This window comes from Passer montanus, unplaced genomic scaffold (genome assembly GCF_014805655.1).
Source record: "Passer montanus isolate IOZ18808 unplaced genomic scaffold, ASM1480565v1 scaffold29, whole genome shotgun sequence".
NCBI classification, from domain to species: Eukaryota; Metazoa; Chordata; class Aves; order Passeriformes; family Passeridae; genus Passer; species Passer montanus.
This window is the reverse complement of record NW_024367596.1, coordinates 5462096-5475900: the sequence shown is the minus strand read 5'-3', so window position 1 is coordinate 5475900 and position 13805 is coordinate 5462096. Positions and strand designations below refer to the sequence as shown.

Here is a 13805-nt window from a genome sequence, read left to right as displayed (position 1 = left end):
GCAACTCTGTGGCTCTGATTATACCCCCAAAGATTAAAGGGAAAAAATATTCCTTGGAGACCCATGCAATTGCACAAATTTCACTGCTATTCTCTCACACTGACTGCTAACAGAGAAAATGTAACTCTGCTTAGAAATAATATAATTCTCATTTATTTCAATAGGAATTCTGCTTGTGCTAAAACCTAAAACAGGCACCAAATACTCTTCCCAAGCCCTCAGGGTTTGCACCCTTTAGTTTTTACCATGCAGTAGGAATATAAATAATTGTTATGGTTCAACATTCCTCTCTCTCTAATATTGTACAGAGGCTTTACTAAGAAATGCCTTCAGCTGATTCTGTGCAGTGGCATGGAAGTGCTCAGTGATCTGTTATGTCTCGAGATACCAAGATGCCTCAACTTTTGCTTTTCTATCATTTAAAAAATCTCATTTATTATTAATGGTATGATTACTAAAATGCCATTACTAACATTTTATTAGTAAAACATCAGGACAGCATTGACTTGCAATTATACAACAGCAAAAGGCTCTGCAGCAGTAGCATTTGCATCTTTGAAACCCTGCCTTCAATGACACAAAAATCTCCCAGCAATATTAATATGGGCTTTGAGCACGATGAACTACTATTATTTTTAGGGAACTGTACAACTTTATTTATTAATGGTTATGTGATATATGCCAGAAAACTGACAGGATGTTCTGCAGGACATCTCTTCAATGATCGCTTTTGGAGCCCTCGCCTGCAATTTTAAATTATATAACCTTCACATTGCATTTCACAGCTCTCTATATGTAATTATAATGGAGTGGCAGCTATGCTGTAGTTAATGTTGAATGTTGTTTTCTGCTTAAAGGTCAAGTCTATTCTAAAATCCATATTCTTAGTGAGATTGTCTTGGAAAATTGCTGTGCCTACTTGGTATGCAGAGCAGTGGTCTAAATTATGATTATTTGTGGAAGACGTTTCGGAGAAACTCTTCTATAAATAAAAGATAAATAAAGCTGCACTAAAACTTCTAAATGTTACCAAAAAAAATCACATGATTCTTCTCATTTGTGTGTATGTGTTATTCAACCTATAGCCCTAACCATCTGCAAAACTGATTTCAGTTGCTAGGGATTCATTTTACTAGTGCATGTCTCTTCAGAGAAGAAATCTTTAAAAATGTTAATAAAGATAATAATGAACTAAATTTGGCATGCCTAAAAGAATTAAATGCACACATGTATCAAGATTCCCTCTAGCTTGGTATTTTGCACCAATGTGCCATCAAAAATGACTGAGACATAGGAAGAGATGCTGTGATTATTTAATCTAAATTAAACGCACTCTCTGCCTTTGGAATTCAAGATGTGCTAGTGAGCACGCTACAGAAGGCTCATTTAGAAATTCTGCCTGGGGATAAAAATAACCTGGGAAGATTTTAAAATTTTCTAAAACCAACCCGCTGACACCAATCTTAATTCTGAAATATTGTTAAGGAAATTACCACTGATTAGCTGGAGGGAAGAGAAAAGATAATAAGGGTGCACTAATCACATTTCCAGCACAATGAAACCGAATCAAATGAAAGCAAGGTTTGGGGTCAAGGACTTCCTGATGCACTGTCCCCTCCAGAGGAACTCCAGACCTTTTGGTGCAGAGCTGGAAATAGAGAGAGCTGCCAGTAGTGGCAGCAAACAGGGCTGTGAACCTGAGCAGAGAGGGATGGGGACTGTAGGACACATAAATGGGGACTGCAAGATACACTCCTGGCAGGAGTGGGAAAGGGTAGAAGAACAGGCAGTAGAGGAGAGGAAGACTCCCATTGTCCTGGAAAGAATCTGGGAAAAAGCGGGGATGGATGGGGAAAGGAGACATCTAAAGACAGGCATAAGAAAATGGGATATTGGATAAGAAGTGGGCAAATTCCCCTCCTTGTGAAAGAGGATCTGACAGCAAAATCTGAGTCCTGCTTCCCTGATTCCCCTCTTGCCAAGATTGAAGAATGGTGGGAAGATGACTGAGTGAGCTTAACAGATGGGCTTGTACATCCCAGATTGCTTCAGGTTGCATTAATCTCTGCGGTGGGTTCTCATTTAGCTGAGAAAATGTCACCAAAACAAACGAACCGGAGCAGACTGAGACGTGACCAGCAGATGCAGAGAATCTCTTCTGCGTGGTGTGGGTAGAGGCAGGCAGGCAGCATTCCCACTTATCTGCTCCCTGCAGGTCCTCCAAAACTCATCAAAAATACCCCTGGCTGATTGGGTATAAATGCCTCAGATCAGCAGATGCTGCAACAGAGAAATCAGTAGGAACTGGGAATGTGGGTGATGGCAGGGAAGTGAGGTGACATGGCAGAAGAACCAGGGGACAGGGACACAGCAGTGGCCAAAATACAAAACAGACGTAGTCAGGTGTTGGGAGAACTGCCTCGGAGATGCACACAATTCATTTCTGTCCATAACCCCCCAAATAATCCCTGCCTGCATGTGCATCTCCATTTCAAGAACATGCCAGTACTTCTACTCTTGCATCCTCTCCTGGCTCCTGAACCAACACAGTCCTTTCAGTACATGAAAGGTCCAGGAAAGAAAGAGGATGTTTTGCTGGGCTTGCTGAGAGCATCCATGAGGGTGGAAATAAAACCTGAAACCAGAAGAGAGGGGCAGCAAAGGAACCAGCAGGGATTTGGTGCACTATTCCAAAAGAGGCAGAGTAGTGAATCATGAGACAATGCCATATAACAGAGGACACCAAGTACCTCAGTTCAAAGTATGAAAGCAGACTTAGGATTGCCAAAAAGTTCCTTAACACCTCCATAAAGTAAAGAGTGAATAAATTGAAGGTGAAAGGAAAGTGAAGAAAACTTCAGGTCACACAGACAATTTCAGAAAATGGATGAATACAAAGCAAATACCATTTGCATTTTGCTTTAATTAGACTGTCCTTGAATGTTATTCCCACACACTGACCACTGCATTTGCTAGGACTATGTCCAGTTGCTAAAGGAACAGTGGAGGGAGCAGACAAACACTGCAGACTTGTGTTTGTTCCAGAAGCTGCTGCACTCAGCAGAACTAACTGAAACCAACTGCCCATGCCCCAAGTGCCACCCAGGCTCCTGCAAGCCCAAATATACCCCTGCTTCTCCTTTGGTGCACTCGGGGATCACCACACCCCTGTCACACGTGTGCTACTGACACCATTTACCAGAGAGGAACTGAAGGGGGACACGAGGTTTTGGAGGTTCACAGCCCTCTCTCATCAGCTCCATCTCAGCCCTCTCCACTCCCCAGGGACAGAGCACCCCCACAGCTCCTGGATCCCAAAGCTCCAGCAGGCAGGAGCAGCACATTCGGATTCACCACACCACCCTCACTTGGAGACTGGCTGGATACCGTCTGACAATGCATTTTGCTTTAATGCATAAATTTGAAGCAATGTAATTTCCATTTATATGTGCACTCTGTTGGCCAGAACAGCTTTCCTGTTTTTATCAAGCAGACAAAAGGTTTAAGCTCTATAAAAGGTGGCTGATATTTAAGTTTTAATAAAAATATATTTCAGGTATGTCATTCTTTCCTTAGGCTGACCTAGCCTACAATATATTATTTACATAACTGCTGCAATATCTATTTCAAAACTGACTCGACAGCCCTCTCCAGAACTGTAAGCTGCCCTGCCTGTCACCATGATGGGTAAACACTGTCACCTTTTCACAGCCCGATGAAATATAGAGAAGTAGTAAAGTGCACCATCCATCACAGTGGCACTAAGTAGGTTTTTGAAGTAGATTTCAGATCACAAATGCTCACATTTTTACTCACAAATGCTGTTTAGACTGTTACCAGAAAGCACAAATTGGATGGCTCATATACAATGGCCGTATGATGAATGGACATGACAGGTGGTCAAAGAAAATGAGTCTTGCTGTTCTACAAATAACCTTGTCAACATCAAAGTGGAGCTGTAGCTCTGCTGGTAGCCAGACTGCAATAGCTTAATGGTTTTATTTGCTTCAACTTCTAGCAAACCAAACAGACAAATGAGATACAATGAAGCAGCAGCATCGAGGCAGTATTAGCAATTCAGCCTGATTAAGCGACACATAATAGGAATTTTCTGCTAAGGATGTGCCACATTTGAAAGAAAATTATTCAGGTTATGAGTAGCTGTTATAAAAATACCTGTTCACAGGAAAACCCTCATGATTTTGCAATCACAAACCACTGCAGGATATCCAAAATACGCAACTTGTAGCTCCACTGCAAGCAATCAAGTCCCTTTCTGATGGCTGAGCCCAGCAACAGCCACCACCTGCTACTTCTCATTTAAAGTTTTTCTACTTCCATTAGTTTAAATAGTAGAGATTAGTGTGTAGGACTGAAAGTCAGGAAGGTTAGACCAGTACCAACTTACCTGTAGCCTAAACAAATAAGAATATTCCCATTTTAGGCAAAAACTAGATCTAAGGACATTTCAGGTAGACTTTTTGAAGAAGAGAAGAACACATCTCAAATTTCATGAGGTATCTCAGGTTTCTTTGAGGTATCTCGAAGAACTGTCTGTAAAACCATGCAGAGAATCATTCTTTGGCTCCAGTGCAAGGCTGGAGTTTTGCCAAAGCCAAGGTCCAGCCCTTGTGATGAGGATGGTGTGTGTGGACCTCATTTCTGCTGAACTCATAAGAGAAAACTGCCCTGGAACATAATGGAGAATGGAACCCGTGCTGCTGGGAATAACAGCAGTGGTTTTTCCCGGAACATTGGATTTCCTTCAATCTGATGAATTTGTTAGCACCGCATCGACATTCATGAAATAAAACCTCAAAGGTCACAACCATTCCTCTCTCTGATTACAGGTACTCTTACTAAGTTACAATGAGAAAATAATATTAAATATGGAGTTGTTAAGTGATATGAGAAGGCAACCACATTCATTATTACATAGAAAAGTTAAAGCACGTGTCATGCAAGTTAGAACCTCTTCTTGCCAACTTCATTTTGCTTCTCAGCAACAAATTTGAAGTGGACAGAGCCCCAGACCGAGGCTGGTAAGACACAACATGGAGAGTAGGCATGTTTAAATATTAAGATATTCACAATCTGTTCACAATGTTCCTTTATAGTCTGTAAGTGTTCTAAGGCATGAACAAACATGTATTTTAAATAAGACAGAAACTAAGAAAGAAATCCCCCAGCATCAGTGGAATAATATATTTTTGAAAGGAGGAAGATGACAATAAGGCAATTAACAGTGAAATTGCAATTTTTATATTTCAGAAATATTTTTTAAGATTTACCCTATCTCAGTTAGGAGGGTAAACAGCAATGATGGCCCCTTTGTGCACTCTCAAAATATTTAGTCAGAAGCTCAAGGAAAACAGACAGTGAAGACAGCACACAGGAAAAAACAAGATAATCCAAGATCTTATTTCACTTGGCAAGTAACAAATCCAGATAGGTAGAATCTTTTTGCTGACAAAACTTCCTAGACTAACTGCAGTAAGATAAAACTACAAATCGGTGTTTTCAAGAGGAAACAGAGCAGATGTGTCAACTGAATTGTCACAGAAGAAACTATGAGAGATCCACAATCATAATTCAGAGCCTCCAGGTATTAGCCCAGCACTCCCACCAGCCTCATCTTATCCTTCCTACAAGCATCCCTCAAACCAGCAGTACTCATACATCAGCAAGGACAAAGTGAAACTCTAGACACAGCTTCCTTATTTTTACACACAAGCAAAATGTGCCAATTCATAAACACAGATATTTAACAAAAAATTATAGACATTATGTAATTAGATTCACATAGATATATGTGAGTGTATATCTATATCTATCCCCTATGAAGTATTCATATATATAAGGTTGTAAGGTTAATTAAGATAAGTACGATTGGCCATATCATAATTCACATAAATATGCTTATTTTAAAGCTGGGCATTTCAGCATATTTTCAATTGGATTCAATAATCTCAGAGGTCTTTTCCTACCAAAATAATTCTGTGATTCTATGTGTAATTTTCCAGTCAGGTTCAGCAAAAGCTGCTCTTTCCTAACTCAATTTCACCACAAGTGACAGAGACAAATGGCCACGTTACCTCAAGAGTTCCTTTGGCAGAATAAGCTGCGTAAGAGTACAGGAGGTCTTGGCTGTGAAGTGTTCTGGGGTCTGCGCTGCACCGTTGTCCACTTGGATAAAAGCATTCCCCGCTGTTTTGCAGAGTTACTGTGTTTGAGGAAGGGCCTGGCAGGTCAAGCAGAACGGAGTAATTCACCAGCCGGACGTCTTCCAGGCCTTGGGAACGCCACTGCCCCAGGATTTTCATTGCAAGGGCTGCATCATCTTCTCTGGGGAACTCTAACAAATCTCTGGAAAAAAACCCACACAAGTAAACACAGGTTTAGTTTATGTCCCATCAGGACTCTTGTACCTTACTATGCATCAGTGCATGACTTTATTAAAAACCTATCATCAAACATGAAAAAAAACCCATAAAACTTTCATTTTGTGCATATATTTTCTTACCAAGTACGAGACAAAGGCAACTGCTTTTTGAGAAATAAAAGTAAGAAAAAAAAGTATGTATAGGAAACATATCCAAATGAAATAAAGAATCACACAGAAATTATCACAGTAACTGTTTCAAAATTCACATATCATTTGCTTATCAAATTTCTGAAAGAGCTTATATTTAACTGATCTTTAAACACAAAGAAGACAATCTGAAAAGCTTATGATGGAAGTCAAGCACAAGGGCTCCCTTCTCCACCCATCTTGTGGTTGAATATTTGAAAAATGAACATTTACTGCCTAGACAACATCAAGGCCTTACAAAGGCAGAAAGTAAAATTATAACACCCATTACACCTAGAAATGGCTCAAAAATTACATATCCCATTCAAAGGCCTAATGCCCACCGTCACATTACATGGGTGGAATGATTATTCCAACATGCAAAAGGATTTTTTTAGAAAAAAACATATATTTGTATAAATTTGGTTTTTATAAAATATATTTCTTCAAAGCAATATGTTGTATCCCAGGCTGCATTGCTCCAGCAAGACTGTTCACACACAAAGTTAAAATCTTTACAACACTGGCGTTATGTTGAGACTTCAGGGATCCTGTCAGGAACAATAACTGTCTTGCAGATTTAATGTTTTTAAATTATCTAAAAAAAGTCTTCAAGCAGTCTACACCACATAGATGACTTAATCCAATCTGCAGTATATTACAAGTTTCCAATTTCATCTCCTGTGCCTGCTAATGTAATGACATAAACTTGGACAGTGCAGAAATACAGAAAGTTGTTTGATTAACACAATCATTAATGGAATATCTGCATTTCCCTCAGGTGATAGAAACATTAATAGAATAAATAATTAAGAAAACTTATCCCAGGCCAACAGGGTTACAGCACATTGTAACCAGAAGCATTCAGTCACAATAAAAGGAATTAAGCATTGAAAGAGGAAGATACAATAAGCAAATTGTTCCCTTACTAACAGAAGTAGCTTTCAACTTCATAATTAAATCAACATGCCTTTGAAACTTTTGTGACAACATATCTGATTAAGTTACAGGAATGATCCCACTCACTATTTACTCCATAATGTCTTTATAGTATGTTCAAATCAAATTGCAAATTATGAGCATACATTATTTTACAATAAAACAGAACATATTAGACTACTTTGATAAATCTTATGAACAACACCAGAAAGATATTTTCTTCCCAGACTTATTACAATAGCTGACCTGCATTTGTCTTTGATGCTGACTTCATGAACCTAAAGTCAAAGGTAATTGAACCCATTATTTTTTCACATACTAATTGTATAACAAGTAAAATATGCAAAACCAGTATTTCCTAAACCCAGTCAAATTCATAAAACTGTCAAGTTTGGCAGTTCAGTCTGGAAGAATACCAAGACTTCACATGCACTTCATGGTCCTTCTTTACAAATGCTCAGATTATTTATTTCCTACAACTTGCAGGGCTTGGAGACTCCCAGCCATAGGATTTCAGCAGTGGGGAGCAGCAGCCCCTCGGGGTGAGGATGTTCTCAGCTCCCCAGGCAGCTGGATGCTCAGAAGGAACCAATACCAATGCAATTGCCAATTTCCATTTACAGAACTGCCTCTGGTAACTTCAGCCAAATTTTTGACTCCCTTTGGTCACGTTAAAAATATACTTTATTCAGGCATTTTTTTCAGGTTTATTCAATGGGAATAACAACAAAGTTTATGGGCATATCTCTGCTGCTATAAATTTACATAATCCAGTGAAGTGGAGCCACCACAGACTGAAGATTTGGTCTCAAGTCAAAATCAACACTAATAAATGTAAAAAAGCCAGTCTGAACACTGCTGTGCCTTTATAGGATGCTCTCAGAGATTTCCATTAATTCCTGACCTTTACTTTCTAATACAGATCAGTACAGAACTAATATATAGCAGAACAGAACATAAACTCAGTTCTTGAGCATTCTCCTCAATCTCAAAAGGCTCAGTTCCTGCTGAACTCAGAAAAAAAAATCTAAAATTGCACTTAAAACCCAGAAAGTTCACCCTACTTCACTTGAAAAAGGTAGAGATTTCCCACTTTGATGTGATGAAAAGATCACCACTGTTGAAGACTGAGAGTCCTAAACCGAGAAAAATAACTTTAAATATGTTGAAAATATATCTGTAATAATGCCAGGGGTTCTGCAGCCTCTGCAGCATCAAAACGCTGTTCTTCACCAAACAATTACAAAAGATAAATGAACACGCACACAAAATATACAAATTTCATTTTCAATTTGGTAACCACGGGGAACACAGACCTGCCGTGCCTTAATGGAAAGTCATTTGCTACAACAGCACTTTTTGACACAGCTTGCCAAAGGAGAGAACGAGGTATTGCAAATAAGCCAGCTGGGACACTGAAACACCACTCAACAGATACTGAAAAATACAACAGGTCACTCTAACAACCAAGAGATGGAATAATTTAACTGTATAACACAATTACGTCTCAGATAATCCTATTAAATTGCTATAAAATCCCAAGAAAAAAAAAAATTGGAATTGCAGAAGGATTCTACAAATTCAATCTGAAAGATCTACAGGGACCAAAATTCTCTGCAAATATGTAAAACTTCAAGTGTGGTTGGTTTGGTTAGTTTTCTCCTTTTTGGATTTACCACCTGTACTGAGCATGGGGAACTACCCACACTTCCTGGCCTACTAAGAAAAAATAATCTGAATTCCAGTTTTCCACAGTTACATATTTAAGTGCCTTATTCCCATATTTTGACTGTAAATTTCCACTGTTTTTTTCCAGTTCACCAAAATTGTTCATAAAGCAACTACTGTAATTTTAGATAAGAGCTAACGACAAATGCCATTTTGGAATTTTTACAGATCGATTTTTCAGCTGAGTAGCTGCTCTCAGATCCAGTGAGTTGCAAGGACTGCTCATATTTTTTAAAGCTGCATCAGATCAAAGTGTTCTCTTGTCTAACACAATGCTCCCAACAGTAACTAGTAGCAGATAATCACAAAAGAATGCAAAAAATGCATCACATGGGGTTATTACATTTATAGCCTCTCATGCAAATATCTTTTCTTTAAACCTCAAACTTTATCCAGGCTGAGTTTTAAAGATATTTTCATATGTTGAGGATTTCAGAGCTCGTTTCAGTCCATTAAGAGCAGAGCTGTGGTACTCACAGACACCAACTGCTCAGCAGATGCACCAGCATTTCCCACACTTGCAGAAAGAGGAGTTATTTGTGTCCATCACACACAGTGTACACACACAGGAAACGCTCAGGAAATACCACCTGCCCAAGCCACATCTGCTTCAATTTTAATTACATGTTCCTGTTAATTAGGGCACTCCACTGGGCTGGTCTCCAACCTGCCCGGTTGGATTTCCCATGGTCTGAACTGATGGCCACAAATTTGCTGCTCCCAAAATATAGAAATAAATAAATTCAGGTCCAAGAGAGGATGAATATTTATCAGGAGGTGAGAGAAACATGCTCATGGTGCAAAGAGCTGCACACAGGTTCCTGAAGCAGTTCAGGTTCTTCAGGTTACATTGCAAGGTCACCAGCTGCAGAAAGCTGATCTATGAAATGTCCTCTGTCACATCTACCATCAGTCTTCATGCATGCTGGTTATTCTGGGCATATTTCTAACAATAATAATAATAATAACAATTAACCCCTGCTCATTCTTGGGTAACTACTTACTGATTTTGCTATCTAAGAGAAGATCTACAGAGCTGCACCACAAATTTTACATATTTTACAATATATATTTTAACATGCTCTAACATAAAGAAGTACAATTCAGGCTTTTAACAAAAAGGACTGTGATTTATGGCAGCTTTTATTCTCACAGACACAGAATAAATTAAATTCATTAAATCATAAAAAATAAGGAATGTCAGAAAACAGAATGCTGGCTCTAGATTCAGTTGTGCAGTTCTCTAGCAAAAATAAAAACAACACTTTGCAATCTTTATTTTTTAAAAAAACATTATGTGCACTGTGGCTTTCAGGTATTTCCAATAAAAGGGTCATAAGCTTTCTCTTTAGAAAGTCATACTACAAGAAATACTTTTAAACAAAACTTTATAGCATTTTTGCACTGTGTTTAAGTCCACCTGGGCATTAGACTTTCACAGGGGTACCTGGCCATATGTATCTTCTCCTATCGTAGTATAAATTCATGCAGAACTGCTCCAGGGCAAACCTCTCATTTTCCTGAGAAGTCCTTTGCCATGGGATTGAAGAACACTCTCAGATCTCAGCCCCTGCTGGCTCCCAAGCTCAGCTATTTTGTACATTTATGCTTTTTCACTACAGGACTACCAAGTTCATTGCTCCTACCCATCACATCAGTCAAATGCCTTTTATACCTTTTAAATAAAACTCATGGGGACAGTTCAAATCTCACTTTCCAACACCAGGATGCAAGCCAAACTTGCATTCAAGGCAGATGGTGGAAGGCATTGAAAAATTGAGACTGATTCTCTCACTCTCCAATTCCACAATTTATTGGAAAACAAACAATTCTTTGTTCCCCTACACTAAGCATTGCAAAGTCATGAATTGGCCATAGGTGAGCTTTCCAAAGCTTTTTAAGAGATCTGGATGTCAGTTATGTGACATTTAGCCAGCATCCAAATCTTCCAAATACCTCAGAACATTAGAGGGCCAACATGAGACAAGCAAATCACTCAAGCAAGGACAGGTAGGCAGAGACAGAGCTAGGAACAGAAACCAGATTGGTTTACACTTGTGGCTTCAGTTATCAAAGCAATAAACAAACAAACCCCAACAACATTAAAAAAACCTGAACAACCCACAGATGGTTATCACTATCCACTTTAAGAATAGTAAATTAACCACAGAACCCTTAACATGGAGAATGATAGCTCCAGTCCCTTGAATGGACTATTTCAAGACCTTAAGATAAATTCCACAGAAAGAAGAGAAAAAAATAACCTTTTACATTGTGTATTTCAGTTCTAAAGAAGTCACTGCCATGTTCCACTTCTCCCTTTGGTTACAAGAATGACACACTTTCTATTAGCAAAGTAAGGAGACCTTGCTTCTCTCTAACACAAAACTTCAAATGCTTGCCACAAACTGGACTGATCTACTCCTCATACATTTATTCTATTTACTGCAATAAATGGCTTTCAACAGAGGAGCTGTTGTTAAAAAAAGTTCTTTCAAAATATGTACACAATGAAGATATCTACACAGGAAACCTCTTTTATTATTATTAAAGGAAAACTTGTTTAAAAGATGATCTCTCAAAATTATGCCATTTTTCTTTCACAATCAGTAACATGCCCATAACTACAGTTTTCTTATTAACTTTCACAGTTGCTAAATTTCAGTCACAAGAGAGGTTTTCTTCTACGGCACAGGTGATACTGTGGATGCATAACATCACAAACTGTATCCTTGTACAATTCCATCTAAAACATTTTAATTGAGCTGCATGCTTTTACCTAAACCTGTATTTTGGGCATACAATGCTATCTTACCCTCTGTTTTGTATACTGCAAAGGGAATATAAAATTATATTCGAAGCTTATAGATATAATTATTTAATAAAGGGTTTTACTCTATTTTCTCCTAATGCAAGGGAAGCAGCAGCTCCAAACAGCTGTGCCTGCATTTTCCAGCAGGTTACAGCGCCGAGGGCGATGTCGAGCCACAGCGGAAGGAGGACGGGGAAAAGACAATCCCTCACCTTGAAATGTTTGCATATAACCCTGCATTCACTGGCAGAGCACTGACCCAGCAAAACTTCACAACCATATAATCTTCTTTTCTTCCCAGACCACAGGGAATATGTCAGTGTCTCAATAAAATGTGACCAGCTGCATAATCAAGTCCAAGTGGTTCCTTTTACTGTCGGAGACAATTAGGTTTACTTCCAGCAAGAGACCATTTCTGTGTGGGTGTGAATAGCACTGGATGGTTCTTTTTCTATACAGAAAACCCATTGATCAAAAAAAAAACCACCTTGAAATCTTGCTTTTTATACAGGAAATCTGCAGATGAAAAAAAAATCTCAATACTGCTCAACTGGCAGTACTTCATTCCTTTCAATTGCCAATCATTAGATTACACTGTGAACTCTAAAGTAATTACACTGAATGTGTCATTCTGATGGCATTGGACATCTTTATTAGAATGGTATGATTTAACTTTTAAATAATACCCCAGTTCTCAAAGGACAATGAGGAATTAAAGAGGGCATGCTAACCCCCCCCCCAAAAAAATACAACCAAACCACAAAACCCAACAAAAAACACAAAACAAACAAAAAATCCAAAGAAAAAACCCCAACCGAAACCACAACTTAGCAATGCTTAGAAAAGCCACCTAGTATTTAAAGATCGAGGATTACTTTGAATTAGATAAATCCCCAAATAAGTGTTTCCTTTTTAGAATTTGAAAAGAATGTAAAAAACTTAAATTTCTTTCATGAACTTAAAGAAATTAAACTTATATACAGGAAAACCTAAGACAGCCACAAGATGATGCCATGTAACCTTCCTGTTACCAGCCTCATTTTCTTATCAACATGTTTTAATTTACCAATGCAATTCTAATAGAACTGCAAAGATTCCTAGCTGATATGTCAGCTTGGATATTTTGCAAAAATATTTAAAAGTTCCGTAGAGTGTATTGGTTAAAACGAAAACTGCAGATTAAAAGAAAAAAAATAAAAGAGGAGAAAGGGTAAAATGCCATCTCCACATGCTTATGTAAGCAAAGTGTTATCACAAATGCCATATCACATGGCTTAGTTCTGATAATCTCCATCTCACCAGCTGAACTGTGTTTCAGATGCACTTGTTTTTATCTGAAATACTGACAGCTTCCAAGTGACCCTTCAGCTCTAATATAGAGCTGAGGAAATCAGCACTGATAACCAAAACACTGTCCTGAAGTTATTTACACTGCACCACAAATCCAACTGCTTGTGGATAAACTAAAAGCTCTCTCCAAAGAAGCAAGCATAAAATCTTATAAAGACAGCCTTGGGAAGAGGCCACAGGAGATCATTTGGTTTGAGGCAGGCTCAGCTCACCCCACTGCCACTCCAGGCATTTTTTTCCTGCCCTTTTCCAAAGATATAAACCTTTTGTCCATCCTAAATAATCACCCTTCTTTATTTAGACACACTGCATTTTCTCCTTTCCCCCACTCATACTGAGAACAGACTAATCTTTTTCTCTCTGCAAGTTTTTTTGCTTTGGTTTTTTTTTTTTTTTACATACATA

At 38.5% G+C, this 13805-nt stretch overlaps 1 protein-coding gene across 9 annotated transcripts in view; it reads right to left on the bottom strand.

Moving 5' to 3' along the window:
* NAALADL2 (N-acetylated alpha-linked acidic dipeptidase like 2) overlaps nucleotides 1–13805 on the bottom strand; it is a 413787-nt gene that overhangs the window by 165101 nt on the left and 234881 nt on the right. For all 9 annotated transcript variants that reach the window (XM_039713916.1, XM_039713917.1, XM_039713918.1 and 6 more), the window contains one exon: nucleotides 6096–6366. In XM_039713916.1, the coding sequence (XP_039569850.1) occupies nucleotides 6096–6366 (271 nt within the window). The remainder of the gene's footprint in view (nucleotides 1–6095; nucleotides 6367–13805) is intronic.